This window comes from Electrophorus electricus, chromosome 2 (genome assembly GCF_041902795.1).
Source record: "Electrophorus electricus isolate QZ-2024a chromosome 2, ASM4190279v1, whole genome shotgun sequence".
In the NCBI taxonomy this organism is placed as follows: Eukaryota; Metazoa; Chordata; class Actinopteri; order Gymnotiformes; family Gymnotidae; genus Electrophorus; species Electrophorus electricus.
In genome coordinates, this window is record NC_137498.1 from 35,002,518 (window position 1) to 35,022,069 (window position 19,552).

The 19,552-nt window shown below is 41.1% G+C and overlaps 2 protein-coding genes across 9 annotated transcripts; one reads left to right on the forward strand and one right to left on the reverse strand.

The window, feature by feature from the left end:
• Window positions 1-1,710: 1,710 nt before the first annotated feature.
• On the forward strand, window positions 1,711-7,491 carry zftraf1 (zinc finger TRAF-type and ring finger containing 1). Its single transcript, XM_026999749.3, has 4 exons — window positions 1,711-2,578; window positions 5,550-5,788; window positions 6,005-6,216; window positions 6,845-7,491. The coding sequence occupies exons 1-4, from the start codon at window positions 2,273-2,275 to the stop codon at window positions 7,234-7,236; spliced, it is 1,149 nt and encodes a 382-aa protein (XP_026855550.1). The 5' UTR covers window positions 1,711-2,272; the 3' UTR covers window positions 7,237-7,491.
• Window positions 7,492-9,453: 1,962 nt separating this feature from the next.
• On the reverse strand, window positions 9,454-18,026 carry arpp21 (cAMP-regulated phosphoprotein, 21). 8 transcript variants are annotated; one of them, XM_081700800.1, is made up of 20 exons: window positions 17,793-18,024; window positions 15,842-16,134; window positions 15,682-15,726; window positions 15,009-15,077; window positions 14,694-14,811; window positions 14,522-14,600; window positions 14,386-14,445; window positions 14,110-14,247; window positions 13,928-14,027; window positions 13,550-13,648; window positions 13,405-13,436; window positions 13,059-13,118; window positions 12,733-12,896; window positions 12,175-12,264; window positions 11,922-12,073; window positions 11,234-11,281; window positions 10,871-11,089; window positions 10,698-10,782; window positions 10,030-10,145; window positions 9,454-9,943 (listed from the first exon to the last, which is right to left on the reverse strand). In XM_081700800.1, exons 2-20 carry the CDS (start codon window positions 15,971-15,973, stop codon window positions 9,734-9,736), a joined length of 2,016 nt encoding a protein of 671 aa, XP_081556926.1. In that variant the 5' UTR covers window positions 15,974-16,134; window positions 17,793-18,024; the 3' UTR covers window positions 9,454-9,733. The 8 variants fall into 8 exon arrangements, with proteins under 8 accessions (XP_081556926.1, XP_026855548.2, XP_026855546.2 ...); XM_026999747.3 differs by having other exon boundaries at window positions 11,234-11,317; window positions 17,793-18,023; XM_026999745.3 differs by having other exon boundaries at window positions 10,871-11,317; window positions 15,682-15,723; window positions 17,793-18,026.
• Between the last annotated feature and the right edge of the window lie 1,526 nt (window positions 18,027-19,552).

Sequence of the window (19,552 nt, forward strand, 5' to 3'; positions counted from 1 at the left end):
CACTGGATATATTCTTCTGCTTTATAATTTCAGTACAGGTAAATTATAATCTTTCTTCATTTTCTTATTGCATTAACTGCATTAAAATACATACAAATTATTTAACTTTGAGATAATAATGCTTTGAGATACAGGTCTTTAGAGAGGACAATGATTAAGATCTTCTGATCTATTTCTGTCTTCCTTTAAAACAACTTGGGTATTCTCAGAACGTTTTTGCACATGGTCTAATCCCATGATTATACCTAGAGTTAAATGTCCACATAGAAAACTAAAATAAAAAATAAAAATAATAATAAATAAATAAAATAATAATAATAATAATATAATAGGCTATATATCATACTACTGGTAATACTTTCAAGTCCTGCTCTTAGATGGAAACTTTCTTTTTAATTATACAAATTTGTAGATTATCATTTATGAGCAGGGGTGGAATATCCTTCACTAAAATTTAAAAATATATATATATTTTTTTTAAAAAGCTCCTAAATGTCAGAAAACCAAACTCAAGTTCATACACCTCAACTACATCACCCTGGAATTAAAATATATATAGCAATGAACCATTTGCCCCATTTAGAGCTGCACTGGATTTAAGTAATCAGTAGTAACTAGGTCAAGTAATCACTAGTAACTAGGTCATAACTTAGTAATTTAAGTAATCAATAGTAACTAGGTCAAGTTTAAAATTATTTAGCTAGAGTCAGAGTAGCAAGCATAAATTAAGACCATATAATATTTTATCATATTTTATTCACAGTTGAACAGCAATGGCCCTTTATAACAGTAGTGTTAAATAAAACAATTTACTATCACCAGGTCAAATTCCTCATGCTTTTGACAACTAAAATGTTTTACGGTACATATATATTTAAAGCAACACACACAAGCAACTGTACTGTTAAGTGTTAACTGTTTCGGGATTAGGTTATTATTAACACTGAAAGGTCTGTCCTCCATTTAACCTAGGTGACAATTTGACAAAACATACAAATCATGCAAGATACAGGCTAGAGTGACAGTTTTCATGCCAGGCCCCTCTATCTTGTCATATTGTGTCTTTTTTCTGGCCATCCCAAAGGGCCACTCTCTTTCACTCAATGCACGCTTAGTGAATTAAAGGCAGTAAGATATTGAAGCCATGCTATTATAATGACCATAATACACTTTCCCATGTTAATCCATATGGTTTGGCAGAACTATATCCTAATGTAATATTACATATTATCAAGCAGGACAGACAGAGGAGAGACAGAGTAAATGAGTGAGAGAGACAGAGAGAAACTTTAACTTTTTGTCATCTTCTTCAGGCCTTACAGAAAAGCTGAGACTGTCAAAAACAGATGTTCAGTTGTATCAGCAACAGATGTTTTTCTAATATCAAGCTAGAAGGGAGACACTTGACGATGACGTTGCCATTTTGTCGCATATCGGGTGGTGGTCTATAGTCACCTTTAAGAAGCTGTCTCACTGACCCGCAGAAGGCCTGTGCGCCTGCGCGACGCATAACGCCCCAGTCATCTAACGAAACACAACATTTGCTGTAGCCAATCAGCGAAGACTGTCAGGAATGGCATATCAGCCATCACAAGTACTGGCAAAACACTCACTAATCAGCAAGTAAACGGATGCAAGATTGGCTATTGACGCATCCGGTTCTGAATAATCGTGGCTCGGATTGGTAGAAACAAGACGGGACAAGAAGACAGAGGGAGAGGAGGAGACAGACAGGAAAAAACAAAGATGGCAGTGTAGACCAAGGGGCGAACTATCGAGAAGACGCTGCAAAGAACTATCAACTTTCAGCCTTTCGGGCAAGACTGTAGTTTGTTGTAGTGGCTCGGTCCTGTTCGGAAGGTGGACCGGGCGCAAGGAGCCCAATTGGGTCGCAAAGAGCGGCTGTGTGCGTGCTGTCACGGCAGATAACGGCGTCAACAGCGCGCAGTCACTAACAACAGACTGTTGTTTTGTTAAGGCATCGCAAAGCTGTGTCTCACAACCTGCTAAAGCTAGGGAAAAAGCTACAAATATTGATCTAGAACTGTAGTGAAACGCCACATCTGCTCTTTGTACATATGCGGTTTACTTTCCTCAGAAGTGGTTCGATTTTTGTCAAGAAATACATATGAGTCGCAGCCTATTATTAAGAAATACTTTATACACAGTTGGTTTCATTGTTTGCTGCTTAGCAGTTCCGTTTTTGTAGTCTATCAGTTCAGACTGTTCCTGCGCTCCACACATCCTAGTGGCTCGTTTCAATCAAACACGGATGTCTTCGATGGAAGAGCGGGGGGAACTGGCAGTAGGGGCCGCCCCGGGATCCTCTTCGGCTGGGCTTGGCGTCGGACCAGTTGGGGGCGCCCTGGATGCTGGACCGGGGAGCGCTGGTCTGGCTGGTATTCAAGAAGAGCCTGGCGTACGGAGAGACGGTGCTGCTTCTGAGGCCGACGCAGACGCACCACCCAAGAAACGCGTGAGACTGCAGGAGGGAGAAGCCGGCAAACTCGAGGAGCGTTTGTATTCCGTGTTGTGCTGCACGGTATGCCTAGATTTGCCCAAAGCCTCAGTCTACCAGGTAATTAAACTACTACAGCATTATTATTATTTTTTTTACAAGCACAAGACCATTTACAGGTGTGCAGAGGTACATGGTAAATAACCCATGCGGAAGTGATGCGCGTAACAAACATTTAAGCCATCCACTAATAATTACTTTTTAAACTAGTCACACAGAGTATGTTCTAATATATTAGAAGGCTTCAAACAAACCTTGTTCGAACGTGATGTCCGCGTAAACAGACCCCCAAGACTATATAGGACATGTCTAGCTATAGCTATAATTAACTGTCATATTAGGGAATATATTTTGTTTATTGTGTGTATACTGGGTGACCAAAACAAGCATCTGGTAAGTGTATAGTAAAAAGCATGTCGCTTTCTCTAGCCACGCACATATCAAAGCCCAGAGCCACTAATTGCTAACTGTCGCTTTGTTCATTTTGTAGCATTTGAGTAGTAGCCTACTGACTGTAACTTTCTAATCTCTGGCTATGTGACTCTCGTGCCCAATCCGAGGATGTGACAGTGAGTTGACCAGCTGCTGGCCGTCAGGGACAAACGTGCCAATGAAGAGTCACATGCTTCTTTTAACCCAATCACCAGCGACTTCTTTCCTTAAGTACCCTTCCCCCAACAATGTTTCTGCTGTAGCCCTTCGAGGAACAACATCCTAAAGCAACTACCATGAAACACAAAGGTGCATAGTTTAAAAAAAAACAAAACAATTGCACACTTACCAATTATTATAGTCCTCATTTTTTCAAAGCAATTAATGTGTGTTCAATTGTGATTTACACACACCAACACAAACGCATGTTTAAAATGCTGAAATTGTACTGTAACTATCTTAACAGCAAAAAAGTTACATATCAACGTACACCACACATTGTACACCACACCAGGTTGTGACTGTAATATTTTTTAAGGATGGTAATAAGGTAATAAGTATAAATCCCAGAATTAAAGAGTAAAACAAAATGGCTGTCCTCATGCACTTGCTTTGTCTATTGGATCTTTAACTTCAATATTCGACAAGTCTGTGTGTGTGTGTGTGTGTGTGTGTGTGTGTGTGTGTGTGTGTGAGTGTGTAAAGAAAAAAACCTTTTAATGTGGGCTACACCGTGATTTTCAACTGCATTACTATAATAACTACCTGGTTACAAGATGATGATTAATGGTTCTTACTTAAGTATAGTAGTTCCAAAATATGTGCTGTTGTATTGTTATAAAATAATTCAAACATAGAAATTATATACTGCATTTTGTGTAAATAAAAATATACTTGGTTACTTATTCATCAGGTAATCCTCACCTGTTCATTTAATGAGGTATTCAAAACATTTTCTTAAAACAGCAACTTACCTAGTCAGACAGGTTGAAGACAAACCACTTTCAGTTGGTTGGTGTTTTAAACTACATTTGAATAAATTATTTTCCACCCATCTGGATTCAAGTGTCTAGTGGTTTAGTGTTTCAATTTAGTGTTTCAATTTAAAAAAAAGTGTTTAGTGTTTCAATAAAAAAAAATCTGCATAACAAATTCTAGAATGTAAAAATATATATTAAACTTGCAGTATGCAGGACAAAAATAAATCAGTGCTTGGGGTTCTGAGATAAAGGTTTGTAAATAATTCATTTTCTTATATACTTTCTAAAGCTCCTTAGTATAAGATGAGACAACGCATGCCAAACAGAGGTAATTCTCTATCATACTGTGTGTATGTGCATGTGCATATAGACCATTTTTATTAATGCGTGTTAGGTTCTCAGACTCTTAAAACTAGAAGCATGTGATTTGTCAGTGTGTAAGTACAGATTCACAATCCCAACGCAGTCAGTACAGAGTCATAATACCTACCCATTGTAGTGCTTTTGTCTTTATTAGATTGGCAGAACAAATTGATTAAATCATCTTAGGCTATTGCTATTGAGCCAAACAGTTCCACTATTATCAGCTAACCTAACAGTAGCCTAACCCCCAAGTTATCTATGCAAGCTGTAAGTGTCTTCTGAATCAAATCCATAAAACTGCTGAATGACATTTAATGGAAGGGAAACAAAATGCTACTTAACAAAAAGAGTAGATAATAGTAGTAGTGGTAGTAGTAATACTAGTAGTAATAGTAATACTACAAGTAATAATAGTAGTAGTAGTAGTAGTAGTAATACTAGTAATAGTAGTAGTAGTAGCAGTAGCAATAGTAGTAGTAATCGCAGCAGCAGTAGTAGTAAGAGTAGTAATAGTAATAGAAGTTGTAGTAGCAGTACCTTATGTAAGTCACTTCCCAAATTTTGAAGTAAAATATACTAGAGAGATCTGGTCAAGGTCCCAAATTTATGCTTACATAAGCACAAATATAACTTTGGTGCATCATTAAGATAAGAATGTGCTAATAACCTGTTACCTGTGTTTAACATTTGCAGGGCCATTGTACCTCAGTTCTCAGTAGACACTTTAAGGAGCTTGGAGGTTGTTTAGCAAAGTTCATTTTTAATATTCATTCATTTTCTTTTATCATGGAAAGAATAATTGAGAGCGTTGGAAAATCATGTTATTTTAAGTTAAACACTTTGCTGTGTAAACACTCTTCACAGCATTTTTAAAACGTTTTATTGTACTCTTTAAAGTTATGACTTATTCAGTGAAGCTCCTTATTAATTTGGGCACTGAGCATGTAAAATGGAAGCAGTTAATCATCCTTGTATGATTTACACAAACCCACAGAGCTCTTGGCAAGTACTATTCTATACCTTTCAGAGAGCTACTGCCTTTTAGATGAGGAAGTATCCTGTTGGAGCATTATGACAAATACTAGCCTGAGTCTATTCTAGGATTGTCTCCAACTAATTTTTTTGTTTGATTGTTTAACCAAGGGGCTTGATTTTCGACTAGAGTTTGACAACCTAGAATGGAAAATTGCTAGTCCATGCAGAGCCAGTGTACCAGTGAGCCCATTAATGACCTGTTTACCCTGTTTGTGTGGCAGTGTACAAATGGCCACTTGATGTGTGCGGGATGCTTCATCCACCTGCTAGCGGACGCGCGACTGAAGGAAGAGCAGGCCACATGTCCCAACTGTCGCTGTGAGATCAGTAAGAGTCTGTGCTGCAGGAATTTGGCAGTAGAAAAAGCAGTGAGTGAACTACCCTCAGACTGCAGCTACTGCCTCAAACAGTTTCCCCGCTCCAGCCTGGACCACCACCAGTCCGAGGAGTGCCAGGACAGGTGCATGCACATGCAGTGGAGATATCACCCCAAACAATCCTCTAGTTCATTTAGTTAGTCCTCTAATCCTTTAGTTAGTTTACATCCACCAGTTGCTCTAAATAATTTCTTTAAGAATAGAAACAGCATTGTAGTAACAAATACAATTCATGCGGTTACACCTCTAAAGTACAGCCTTTGTATTTTTCCTGACTGCTGCTTGTGCTCTTTGGACAGAGTGACACAATGTAAGTACAAGCGGATTGGTTGCCCCTGGCAGGGGCCGTTTCACGAGCTCAGCGCCCATGAGGTGGAGTGCAGCCACCCGTCCAAGACTGGTATCGAACTCATGGGCATACTGGATGAGATGGACCAGAGCCATCGTAGGGAGCTGCAGCTCTATAACAGCATCTTCAGTCTGCTCAGCTTTGAGAAGATCGGATTCACAGGTAGACGTCATGCACTGGAAACGCACAGTTAGTTACAGCATTTGGAGTTGGGCAAAGTGTGGAATTCCATTCACTTAATACAATAACCTTATTACATGCAATTTCCAGCTAATAATACAGTAGACATTACATGTGCTTTGGATTCAGAATTAAAGTTGTTGTCCTTTTTCAGAAAAAATGTAAACAAGTGATGAAAAGGATAAAAGTAAATAAGTGATCATGGCCAATGTTTTCAAACGGGTAACATCAGTGGACTACAGATTGACAAAGAATGTGAATCACAAGACTGGAGTTTCTGGTTAGAGAAGCGAGTCCTGCTGAAGTCCTTAGGAAACATATTAAAAATTTAAATTGCTTTGGAATAAGACCTGCTAAAGGGTTACAGTTCCTGTAATATGACCTAATCACATTGCAATAGGAGAATGCCTTCACTGTTGTCTGTAGCTGATGTTATTAGTTATTGGCCCTGCTGCAATAGAGTTGCTCCTCAACACTTCAGGCAGATTTGTTTGGAAAACCCCATATGCACCCATGGGAAACACATCCAAGCACATACATCCAAGTACACTATGCACACATTATTATGCTGCACAATCCATCCTGACCCCCATCTCCTCCCTGAGTACAGAGGTGCAGTTCCGGCCGTACCGCACAGATGACTTCATCACGCGCCTGTACTATGAGACGCCACGCTTCACCGTGCTCAACCAGACGTGGGTGCTGAAGGCACGAGTCAACGACTCAGAGCGCAACCCAAATCTATCGTGCAAGCGCACGCTCTCCTTCCAGCTCATCCTGAAGAGTAAGGTGAACTCGGCACTGGAGTGCTCCTTCTTGCTGCTCAAGGGTCCGTACGACGACGTTAAGATCAAGCCTGTGATTCAGCACCACGTCTTCTCCAATGACGCCAACGAGACAGAGTACGCGCCTCTTCCCATCAGCGACAGCGTGGAGTGCAACAAGCTGCTGGCCGCCAAGAACATCAACCTGCGCCTCTTCATATTCCAGATCCAGAAATAGAGAGGCTGGGCAAAGCAGCCAGAGAGGAGGAAGGGGGAGGAGCTGGTGAAAGGAGGCATGGAGGGGCGGAGTGAAGAGGGGGAAAGGGAGAGCCGGCGTCAACGAAGCACACATACCTCGACAAGAAGAAGGATGAGAGAGAGATCTTAATAGAAGTGATCCATCAGAGCTGCAGTAGTTTTTTTTGTTTGTGTGTGTGTGTGTGTGTGTGTGTGTGTGTGTGTGTGTGTGTGTGTGTGTGTGTGTGTGTGTGTGTGTGTGTGTGAAAAAGCGAAAGACAGATTATATGTGATTAATGGAAATGCTTTCATATCCTCTGTGGTCCAAAGTGAGTCTCTATTTCATCGGTGATCTGAACCAGCGCCACGCAGACCCACTGCTAGTTAAAATTATTGCAGGACAGGCCTGAATGGACACCAACATGGGGGCGTATGTATGGGCATGTGTGCACATGTGTGCATGGGGCTGTGTGCATGCATGTGTGTGTCATGGATGTGTGTGCATGCATGTATGTAATGTGTGTGAATGTGCAAGATAACCCTAATAGAGGCACTACGGATGAGCCAACTATCTCAGCACGAGTGTGTGCTTATGCGTGTAAACTTTCTTGCAACTGTGAGACAGAGATAGGTTTGTTGGAGGTATAATCCAGGATTAACTGGGTTTGTTTATTGTTGATCTGCCTATAATTTAGGCAGTGTTATTCAAGACATGCTGTGGTACTGTACATGTGTGTCCAGGCAGTGTTCCCTCCTGCTCAGAACCCTCCACTCAAGACTGACACACACACACACACACACACACACACACACACACACACACACACACGACTGACGCTCACACACGCGCGCACACCCACATGCTCGCAGGTGCAAACACGTACACACAAAAACAGTCAGCAGAAAAAAGACTGCACCTGCTTTAAATGTATTTTTATAAGTGAAGGCAGACATTTTACTTGAGGCAGCAGGTCAAATAGGCTAAGCAAAATGAATGCTGACCTCTAAACCTAAAGATGAGATTTTGCATGTTTTCAGTTTTCTTCTTGGTGCGTTCTCAGGAGCGCAGTTAGACCAGTAGCATTAGAGTCTTGTAATCTAACTTAAGTTTTACCTTTTTAACACGTTTATTTAAGAACCTGTGAAATGTACCTTTATATCTTCTTAGAGTTTGATTTGTCATTTCATATTTTTTCTCTTGCTCCTACAAGAACACACCCAACCCCCACACACAGAGTCCCATCTCTTAGTAGGGTGTTATAATGGCATCAGCTAGCCCATCTCTATTTTTAACCTTTTTTTTTTTAAACCTCCACTCATTACCACTGGCAACAGAGACTCTACTTACCATGGAAACAGACTGGACATATAACAAAACCTAACTGGGAACCACTGTTACTGCCCTTACCTACATACACTCAAAACATACATGCGCACACACGAGCGCGCACACATGAGCACACAGAACCAGGGAAGCAGAAGGCCAGGGTCGGTTTAATCAAATCCCAGTGAGGTTGAACTCAGCTGTAACTTATCAGTTTAGACATACTTGAATTCTTGTAGGAGAAAAAGACGTTGGAGCTGATCTAGACTGTGCTTTTGGAATCAAGGAGTCTAGTTTGAACCCGTTTCTGTTTTTAAAAGCTTTTAATTCTCACATTACACTCTTGCTGTATTTGTGCCTTTCTATTAAAGCTCATCTAAACTGAAGACATTGGAGTCTGGCTGTGCTGGTTTGACAGACAGTGTGAAATTACTTTACTTCTAATCCAGTTACATAAAGATTTGTGTGAATTATGTTTACTTACAAAATTCCAAATCATGAACTCACTCTTCTTGAGCTTGCTCACACTGTGGGGATATATAAAATTGTGAGAGCAGAAAAGGAGGTAAAGCATACACAACGCACCTCCCCAAGAGCACTCGATGTATTTACTGGCATTTCTGAAGAAATGTAAGCACTTTCAAGATTATTTGGGAAATGCCAGAGGCATACCTCAGAAATTGTTTGATAAAATGTACCTCACTATTCCTTGAGGTTCTTCCTTGGAAATTGGATTCCATATGCCCCCAGATTTACTGCTGATTTCCATTTCCTCATATACAGACAAAATGTAGCTGACTTGCACATCTATAATACTATCAAAAGAGGACTGTTTACTGCACAAAATAGCCTGTAAATGGAAAATAGATGTAGGGGCAACAAACAATTATGTAATGGCTGTGTAATAACTTTTTTTATTATATTACGTTAAAACATTGTAAAATAAAAAAAAAAAACAGCAACGGTAAACGTACAATATACAGCAACAGTGGCACAAAATTATAGAATTTTTGTACTACAGCAGTGCATGTCTCAAATAAAATGGCACTCAATACATAGAAAAAAACTGGACGTGTCAAGGCTGTGGTGCTGGTATGAACCCAGGCAGGTGTGTTGGGCTACTGTGTGGTAAGTAACTCAATAGTGCGTTAGTGTGTGTGTGTGTGTGTGTGTGCTAGTACCAACATTGGTTCTGGCTTCTAATGCATGTATTTCTGCAGCTGCTTGACTGACAGGTAACTCCTAGTATACTGACAGTTGGAGGAGGGGAAGAAGGCAGAGGGTGGCAGAACACTGATCTTCCAGTTGGGGGCGCTGCATTCTGAGCCTGCCCACTGTACCGGGATACAAGTGCAGACGGGTAGGACTGGAGCTGTGGCTCCATCTTGGAAAAAATAAGACAACACAGTCACCACATGAAATGTTTTATGTAATTACACTTGTTCAGTTGTATGTGTGCTCTGTCATCACCTGATAGGAAGATGTAGGTGGATAAGAGCCCATGATGCTTTGCTGTGTTTGCGGTAGCACCTGAGGTCCCACCATGCTTGGGAAAGCTTGCTGATTGGCTATGAGACCACCATATCCTAGAAGTAGACAAAAGTTTTACATTTTGTTGGTGAGATGTATGGATATATTTTTGCTTTAGTCAAAGATAATGTAGTCACTAAAGCAAGTACTTGGCATTCGAGGTGCAGCCCTTGTGCTCTACTGCTCTCCGGTGGTTAGTGTTGTTCTTGTACTAGTATGCCTAATTCACCTTTAAATAAACACATCAACTCATTCCTAAAGCCTTCATAGACCAAAAAGATGCATCTACTTTATCATTTTAACATTTAAAATAGGGCTTTCTTTTCTTTTTTCTTTTTTTTTTTTTTTGTGTTGGGTCTCTTTTTTTATTAAATAAACTTGCAATTAGTTTCACTGATTGGGACAACTGTTCCATTTCCTCTCATTTATCTCTGTGCAGTGCTTTAGCTGCACTAAACAGCCAGCTCACAGTGAGCCTCTAAGCTTCTCTCTCATAATGCATTCACTCAACTGCAGCTCAATGGCTACTGTAAGATACACTCTTTTTCCACCCTAAAAAGGTGTACCTACATATTATTTGGAGTATCAAGAAGCAACTGTCCACGTACCTGTCTGTGTGCTGTAACCAGCTGGCCCACACTGTTGTGTGTGGGATGTGTTGGGGCATTGACCTGGGTAGCTATATATCGAGGCCTCAAAGAAAGAGCAACACAAAAATAACACTCGATATATGGCACGGCCTGGGGGAACGTGTTACAACGCAGTCAGCTATAATGATTACCTGAGCGCTCTGCTGGCCACAGGTTTGCGTGGGCAGGACTGCCATTTCTGAGCTTATATAGCTGTCTGCAGAAAAGGGTGGAGCATAATTGTGCTCAGGTTGTGCATAGTTGTGAGAGGGTGCTGCCCTATGCAAGCAGTAGGTGGGCACATCTGATAAATCACCTGAAGACTGGCGATTCAGTGTCATGTGACTAAACTGAGATGAAAGATCCTCCCTCTGTGGAGAGAACAACAAACTTTGCTCTAGGTCTTTTTTGCATTGTACATCATCAGTGATACATTTATACAGTGATACATCATACACAAATATGTAAAACCGATTATTATGAAAAGCCTTAGAAACAATTTTATGCATACTTACACTCTGTTCTGGTGGGTAGAGCTGCGAGGAGGAGACGGTTATCGCCTGCTGAGGTGGAAGGTATGTCACAGAGGAGTACTGAACCTGAGAAAGAGTTCAAACCGCTGACCAGCAAGTCTTCAACTGGGATCACCAGTGTAAAAGCTTTGGCGGCCTATCCTCTATTTGTTTACCTGTTTACTTCATTTCTCTGGCTGCATTAACAATAAAGCTTGGAGACTGAAAAAAAAATGTGTTCATTCTTTTTCATTATAATAGACCTTTTTTTTTTTTTGCCATTTGTACATTTTAACTAAGGGAGACAACTTCTCATCCTGAAGTCCCAATGTGACATGACTTAGAATTCACTGCTGTCTCAGTTTGTGACACAAAATGTCATATGAAATGTTAACCAAATTGCTATTGATTAGGAATTGGATATGACATTCAGGTGAAATGGCTAGAATGCTCTTTTAGGTATTACCTTCTGAACTGATGTATGACCACATACTAAGGGAGAGATAACAGTCAAGCCTGAATCCAGAGTTCTGATATTGGAGCAGATGGTGTAGAGCAAATGCAAAATTGTTAATCTATTCAACAGTCACACTGTTTACATTACCTGACTGCCAGAAACAAGTTTTTCTCTACCACCTTGTATACTGTTTTCTTGTTAATGATTGTGATCTCCTTGAGAAGCTCCTCCTACCTGTGGAAGAGAGTGGCTCGCCATTGGCAGCTGTTGATGGGGAGTGGGAGGAGCCTGGGACTGCATTGTGTTTAGCTGATGGGTCACTGGTTGCTGACTCCCTGGAGGATTGTAGACGGCTGGAGATCCATCAGGATTCAGATATGGCTGTCCTAAAATAACAGGCACACATATATACAATGTATACAACTTTGATCAGAGTACATGTAATGTTTATATATGCTTGCATGTCTGTATGCAAGAGAGTATTTACCGGTGTGTGGGTTCAGTAAAATACTCCCAGGAAGTATGGATGACTCTACAGGCACCAGAATGTATGCAGAGCTGTTATTGGGCAGAGGCTCTGGCATGAGAGACAGGCCAAAAAGACCAAAAGACCACAGTGGATCAGCCACTCTCTGTGCTATAGCATACAATTTGCCTCACATTATGAACCTGAACTAATTCACCTTTAAAAGCGCTGCTTAGGAAATTTGTCATTTGGTGATCCAGATTCAATTTACTGCATGGATTTATGATAGTCTTGATGTGTAAATATCTGATTTTTCAGAAATCTTAAATTCCATTTTAAAAAGGGAGTCTAGACATAATATTGACTTAATGTTACAACAATTGGACAATTTATGCTGGTTCAATATACAACTTCCGAGTATTGCCAAAAGAATATTCATGGCCGGTTAGGTAGTATATATGCAGCATGACAAAGTAGTAATGCTATTTTGTTTGTTTATTTGTTTTACTTTTTTGCGTTTGGTGTTCCGGCTAGCCTAAACCAAAAGGCATTTTGGGTAGGGTAGTGCACTTCTCATACCTGCTTTGCAGAAGCTGTCAGAGTGTGAGTGTGTGGTTTTGGAGGTCCAGGTGGAGCCCTCTGAGTCTGTGCTGCTCCAGGGTCGGGGCTCACTCCAGGCACACTCCAGCTCTACACTGCTCTGTCTGCTGCTGGACAGATGTCCAGAACCCTCTCTGCTAGCCCTGCAGACAGGTCAACAAAGGTGAGGCACTAAGATGCTTTCTTTCTTGTTACCATGAAAATATAGCAGTTAAAATAAACCTGTTGACACCTGTCGTGTTCAACTGTAACCAATTGCTCCTGACCTCAGCGAAGTTGTGTCTCCACAATACTACCATACAAACCTAAAGAGCTGTCTCTTCCTTTGTGTCTCATTGTGTATACTGCTACATTCCTCTGGACCTCTGCATACAGAGAGAGAGAGAGAGAGAGAGAGAGAGAAAGAGAGAGAGAGAGAGAGAGAGCTAGCACTGGATGTACTTTTAGTGATTTAATGCACTTATAAGATTTTGTCCAATTAGTCTCATTGTTCTGTAAATACTGGAGCAATACTGCATTTGATGATGTAACACTGTGCAAACACATTTACAAATAAGAACATATCGATGGTAACAGACATGTTTATAGCAGTTTACATCTACCTCTGTCTAAGGCTAATAGTATGCACTGGTGATACCAAGCAATGCTTACCTGGTCTCAATATAAACACTCTGAGTAGGGCACTGCAAGGGACATAGAGGAAGATAGGCACTTTAAATTTGGTGTTCATGTGAGAGAGAAAGAGAGCATGTGTGTATTTTAAAGTAAGGAGATTATTTAATATTGTGCGACTCACGTCCTGGGAGAAGATGCGGTCTCTTACTCGTTGATACTCCTCCTCTCTCTCCTCAATAGACTTACTCTTCTTTTGCTCCTTCAGCAGTGATGCTCTCTGCTACAAAATACACCAAAATTCACAAATGTACACAGAGGCAACCACAAATGTTTTCATCTTAGAGAATACATTTACAGAACCTTACTGAAGCTTCTCTTAAGTACCAACTTAATACTGTTGGTATTGATGGTGTGTATGTGCGTGTGTGTGAGTGTGTGTGTGTGTGTGTGTGTGTGTGTGTGTGAGAGTGAGTGTGAGTGTGAGTGTGTGTGTGTGTGTGTGTGTGTGTGTGTGTGTGTGTGTGTGTGTGAGTGTGAGTGTGTGTGTGTGTGTGTGTACCTGGGTCTCCTCTTTCTCCAGACTGCTCTCTCTCTTTAGTATTGACTTTCTTTCCTCAGTCTTCTCCTCCTGAGCATGCTCAGCAAACCGCTGCTCTGGTCTTCACACAAACATGCACATCATCAGACACACACACCTTCCCTTACAAACACAGTGGCAAACACACCCCAATATCCACATACATCCTAGAGTTGCTGGTTTTGTTGATGATGACAGCTTTTCCACTGTGATCCACATTGTGTTCCAGTCCAAAATACGCCGCAACTCTATGAACCAACATCCTATGATAGGAGGACATCTGAGGAAACTTCCTATAAGAGCTGCAACAGAAGACATCAGTTCACTTTTTAAAACTGGACTGAATGACTAACACACACACATATACATACATACATACACACACACACACACACACACACATATATATGAGAGCGTGTGGGATTGAGTGTGTGTCTTACCAGTTGTCCATCATAAAGTCAATCATATCTTGCTCCAGTTTGAGCAACATCAGTCTGTCTCTGCAAGCCAAAATAAAACAGGTCAGCACATACAGATGAGAGAGCACAATAAATGATCAGTGCACATATTCTTTACCTGGGACTGCTCTTCAGAGTAGTGATCAGAAAGTCTTCTAGATCAATGCCTGTTGAGTCTGTGTACTCGAGACTTAATTCTAAAACACATACAAATACAAATAAATTCCATACATTTGAAAGAACTCACATCCACATGAATGGAACACATCCCATCCATCCACAGTAATGACCTTTGGATAAACTTGCTTTCTTCACTCTGCTACACCCATTTCTTCTGCCCTGTTCCTCCTCTTCACACTCTGAACTGATTGCATTGTCTCCTGTTGGTGTACCTGTTTCCTCGAAGCCCTGTATAGCACAAAGAGACATGCAGTGCTTTCACTCACTCCAGCCAGAGGCCCCCTGTTGCTATGCCTCCAAGTCCTTTGATCACACACACCCCACAAAAGTAAAGGCAGAATGTTTTTGTGTGGAAGACTGAAGGGCAGAGTGAGAGAGATATAGAAAGAGAGGGAAAGAAAAAGACATTGCATGATTATTCTTACCTTGTTGCTTGATTCAGCAGGTAAAGACTCATCACACACAGCTACACTTCTAATTAACTTCCCCTTAGACTGAAACACAACATTGGAGTTACTACTCAGCATACATTACAGACTCAATCCATTCCACATAGCCCACACACTCAAACACTACATCACAGATTGTGGAAGAGAAAAAGGCCTGTTGAAGGAACAACATTAGTGCTTTATTTGTATTACATATTACATTATAAATACAAATTTGTACAAATTTATCATATATGTATCAGTATAGTACTAATCACTATTTACTTTTTATTTCAGTGCTCTGTTCTGCACTTGCAGTCCTGCAGAACACAGCACTACACAGTTTAGTATTATCTCTTTACCAGCTCACTTAATTCAACTCATCAGCTATTTAACAAATTCTCATGAATTGGAAATTATGTGTGAGGACAGAATGCCAAGGTCCTTCTCCAAGTACATTGCATATGGCTGTGTTATATCAAAACACACTGTCTTATGCAATTGTATTGTCTTGTATTGTCTTACGCTTGTGTAATTAAGTTTTCTGGTCACTGGAAATGACCTCTTTTATGAAAACACATCTATACACTATTACACATGCAATATTCACACTGGTATTTGAGGACCTCTGGCACACAATGGCACACGTGTCTCTACAAGCAGCATCTACCTTCTGTTTCTTTCTAGGTTGTTCCTGGTTAGCATCTGTCTTCTGCTGTTCAGGAGAAGAGAAAAAGAATTAACTAGTGTTGAAGAGGTGATAGAAAAGGCAATAGAAGAGGAACGAAAAAGATTAGGAGACAGATGAGCATGAGACAGTGTCTCCTCACCTGCTGCTCCACCCAGCTGTTGCCATGGCATTCCTCATCCTTTGTTGCCATGGTGCAGCAAGTGGGTAGCTCTTCCCTATCTGCGATGGACTCTGGGGAGTTCTTTTTCTCTTCAGTTTTGATGTCAGACATCTTGACACTCAGAGGTTCATACGCAGTAGAAGTCCCAGGTCAGTAAACTCCTATATCCCATGACCAGAGGAGACACTTAGACTAATCAGCAGCTCTGTGTGCTCTTCTTCATCCTCCTGTCAACAGATGTATAGACACACACTCTCCTTCCTCCAGCAGGACTGTGGGAAAAGGACATCTGGTTTGTGCCATCAATAAATGAACATTCATACCAAATGATGTTCATCACCATAGCAGATGTGACTGCATTAGGAGCTTTGAGACATTAAGAGAGAAGTGAAGTGGCATGTTACAGCATGAACTCAAAGCAATTGTTCAAAATTTGGCTTGACGTTCACTGACGATAGATAAATCGATAGCTAGATAGATAGCTAGATAGCTAGATAGATAGATAGATACTGCTGCATTTCAAAACCAGATGGTACATATAAATGTGCTTTGATTAGTAATGTGTAACAGTTGAAAGTTCATACCAAAGACAAATGCATTTCTAACATTAAAGATGAATTATTTTTATGCTGGCTTTATCACATTTAATTTACAATATACTTATGTATATATTTGGCATCAAGTATTGGAAATCAGATGTACGTGCCAGCTATAAACCCATGCAGAGAATGTGCACGCGGTGACCTCTTTTGATGTCATCACTTATGCCTGTGGCAGGAGATGTCTCGTCCTTGTGGCTGACCAGCAAGACCACCAACCCCCACCCCACTACACTCCCTCCCTCCCCCGACTACCTTTAAGCTCCGTGTTCTCTTAGCTTCACAAAGTCTCTCAAGCAGAGCATGCCATCACAGGCAGGATCTTATCTGAGTATGGGAACAGGTGTCACAGGGTACAAAACTGTTTTCACGACGGAGATATAACCTGAGATATAAGACCTGGCGGCAGAGCAGCACTGTTCAAACTGGAGAAGATTACAAGTACGGCCACAGCACGAACGCTCGCACGTTCACACACGTTGTAGCGTGTTTCAAGGATAGGTCAATGGTCTGGTCTAACGACTCGTCCATACGCAAGGTTGGAGATGTACCGAATGGATAGGTCTGCATTTCGCCCACCGGATAACATTCCAGACACAGGCTGGCACGCGCTATATTTGGACCGACAAGCTCCCTGCTCTGACTTTAGGCTAGTATCACCACATAAGCGGCGCTCTGACGCACGCAGGGCCGGAGCAGCTGCAGTTTCTAAAAAGAAACCTAAAGCTCGTGGCAGTGTCTGCCGTGCTGCGCGCTGTCACGACCAATGGCGCAAGACTTAACCAATGTAATTGAGCTTTTGTGAACCTGCAGAAATTAGTTGTAAAGGTGGTTGTCATCATCGATGCATCTACAAAGTTAAATGCAACAACCAACAAATGAAGCAAGAAATATTCAGTACACGCCAACAATAAATATGCTCCACAAAAGCACATACATTTGTTAAACAGTGAAAGACAAGATGTCACAGACTCTGTAAGACGCTGTGCTGGCCGCACTATGAATAATAATAATAATAATAATAATAATAATAATAATAATAATAATAATAATAATAATAATAATAATAATAATATATAGCACCTTTCACAGACTCAAAATCTCTTTGCAATATAAAGTGTTGCGTAAAGGAGCAGTAAGTGATGCTTGTACCCAAATATTAACGCACAGAATACTTTAACACACACAATATAACAGAGGAAAAACACTGCTCGCATTTGTCTAGTTTGAGCAATATATTCTACCATTTAAACTAATCCAGTCGAAAAAATATAATCGGATCAAGCAGGGACACGTAATCAATTAGGAATCTGTGAGACATTCACACTTACCTTCGCACAAAACCGTCGTAAAGAAAAAGTCGGTCGAACCCGTTAGAAAAGGTATTATCAATAGCAAAGTAAGAGGCTGCCGTAGCTGGCAGCCTGCGAAACGGACTTATTTGTACCCCTCCTGTTTCTGACAGGCGCACGGGTGCTTTGACTTTGGCTACCCAGCGCCTTCCAACACAAGGTAATAAATATACATCAGCATGCGCTCGCTCCGGCTCCCAACCGTGGCGCGCACATATAATCACACAGACACGCGCGCGTGGTATGTGGGGGGTGGGGGGGGGGGGTGGGGGGGGACATGCGCAGGCTAATGCACCTGTCAAACAAAAGGAAATGCAAGAGGAAAAGCAGAAAAGTGATAAATAACCAGCAAACAATGCTTTTTAGTTCACGCCTCGAGAAAACCGTTCCCACAGAACTAAGCTGTAGACGGTACAGTTATGAAAACGATCAGAGGTCTATTTATCCTAAAGCATGTGCCATACACCTACGGGTATTATCACATAGAAAATTAGTTACATTGCAAATGTACCTTAAACACACATTGTGAACCTGATCAAGCAAACAGGGGAATGCCACCAAAACCACAAGAACACCTGTTAGACGATCAGTTGCATGCAGCGCTCCCCTCAGCCCTCTAGTGCGCTGACTGCAGCATGCGCTGCTTGTGTACATACTCTGACGCGGCGCTGCCAAAAGAAAAGCATGAACACATTTGAGTAGTGGCGGTCATCATAACCTCAGTGTGTCAGATGCTTAGTGAGCTGATTACCTGATTAATCAAACAAAAATTAAAAATCTGGTGAAGTTTACCCACGCACACTACTGATCCTCCAAGCCACGCCAAGTTGATTGCAGAATACTTAACAAATTCTTTCTTGTTCGTTCTTGTGCTGCCTGAACACTGTATACTATATTTGTATGTGCAGGTTTGTATGTGTACTGCTAGTGCTACTGCAGTGAGGAAAAATGAAAAAGCCAAATCTTACACAAAATCATGACTTATCAACTAATGTAATTAGAAAAATCTATCCATGTAAAAAAAAAAAAAAAAGCCAGTCATTTGAAAAGTGTTATGCAGGGTTTGTAAATTCCACTTTAAGGTTTTCAGCCTTAAGATTAGGTTCACATTTTAAATGAGGACCTACACTGGTTGCCCCTGCATCATGTTAAAATGTTGGGAGTCTTCTGATGTGTGACAACTGTATTAAATGTGAGACATCAAAGCATTTACTGTAGATGGGTTTGAGTTTTTACTCCTCTGAGAGTAAGATATCCACACATGCGCCCTTCCTGGCTTGTCTGTCAGAGGTCTCGACTACATGCACCAGTTGAGACCTTGAGCCATCAAAGCATTTTTGTGATCTAGCCAGCCATGCAGACACAGGCATGCTGCTTAAGGGCTGGGGCTTCTCTGGTGACACTTTCCCGTATTTGTGAGTCATCATGGCAATATCACCATGGCTAAAATGTCGCAGGGGATAAAGATATAGAGAATTGGCATGTGTCCAACAATGTAGCACCTGCTTCTTGCGCTCATACTTTCGGACACCTAAACACTCGCAAGGGTATGAGCACACACCCACCCTTAGTAAATCTCTAGACAGAAGCATACAGAATTCCAGCTCTGTTACTGGAAGCACTGAGGATAATGGAAACAGTAAATGAAACACCTGCTCTTTTCTTCCTCTTTTGGTCACTGATTGGCTGTCCAAATGGAGGTATTTTCGTCAATGTCCAGAAAGGAGTTAGTACTCTGA

What these genes read in the sequence shown, in the direction of transcription:
- zftraf1 (XM_026999749.3), top strand. Translation starts at nt 2,273, where the DNA reads ATGTCTTCGATGGAAGAGCGGGGGGAACTGGCAGTAGGGGCCGCCCCG. An exon ending in TCCGAGGAGTGCCAGGACAG is followed by an intron (nt 5,789 to 6,004) that starts GTGCATGCACAT and finishes CTCTTTGGACAG; the next exon opens with AGTGACACAATGTAAGTACA. An exon ending in TGAGAAGATCGGATTCACAG is followed by an intron (nt 6,217 to 6,844) that starts GTAGACGTCATG and finishes CCCTGAGTACAG; the next exon opens with AGGTGCAGTTCCGGCCGTAC.
- arpp21 (XM_026999742.3), bottom strand. Translation starts at nt 15,973, where the DNA reads ATGTCTGACATCAAAACTGAAGAGAAAAAGAACTCCCCAGAGTCCATC. An exon ending in GAAAGCAAGTTTATCCAAAG is followed by an intron (nt 14,601 to 14,693) that starts GTCATTACTGTG and finishes TATGTGTTTTAG; the next exon opens with AATTAAGTCTCGAGTACACA. An exon ending in TGGAGAAAGAGGAGACCCAG is followed by an intron (nt 13,649 to 13,927) that starts GTACACACACAC and finishes TGTATTTTGTAG; the next exon opens with CAGAGAGCATCACTGCTGAA.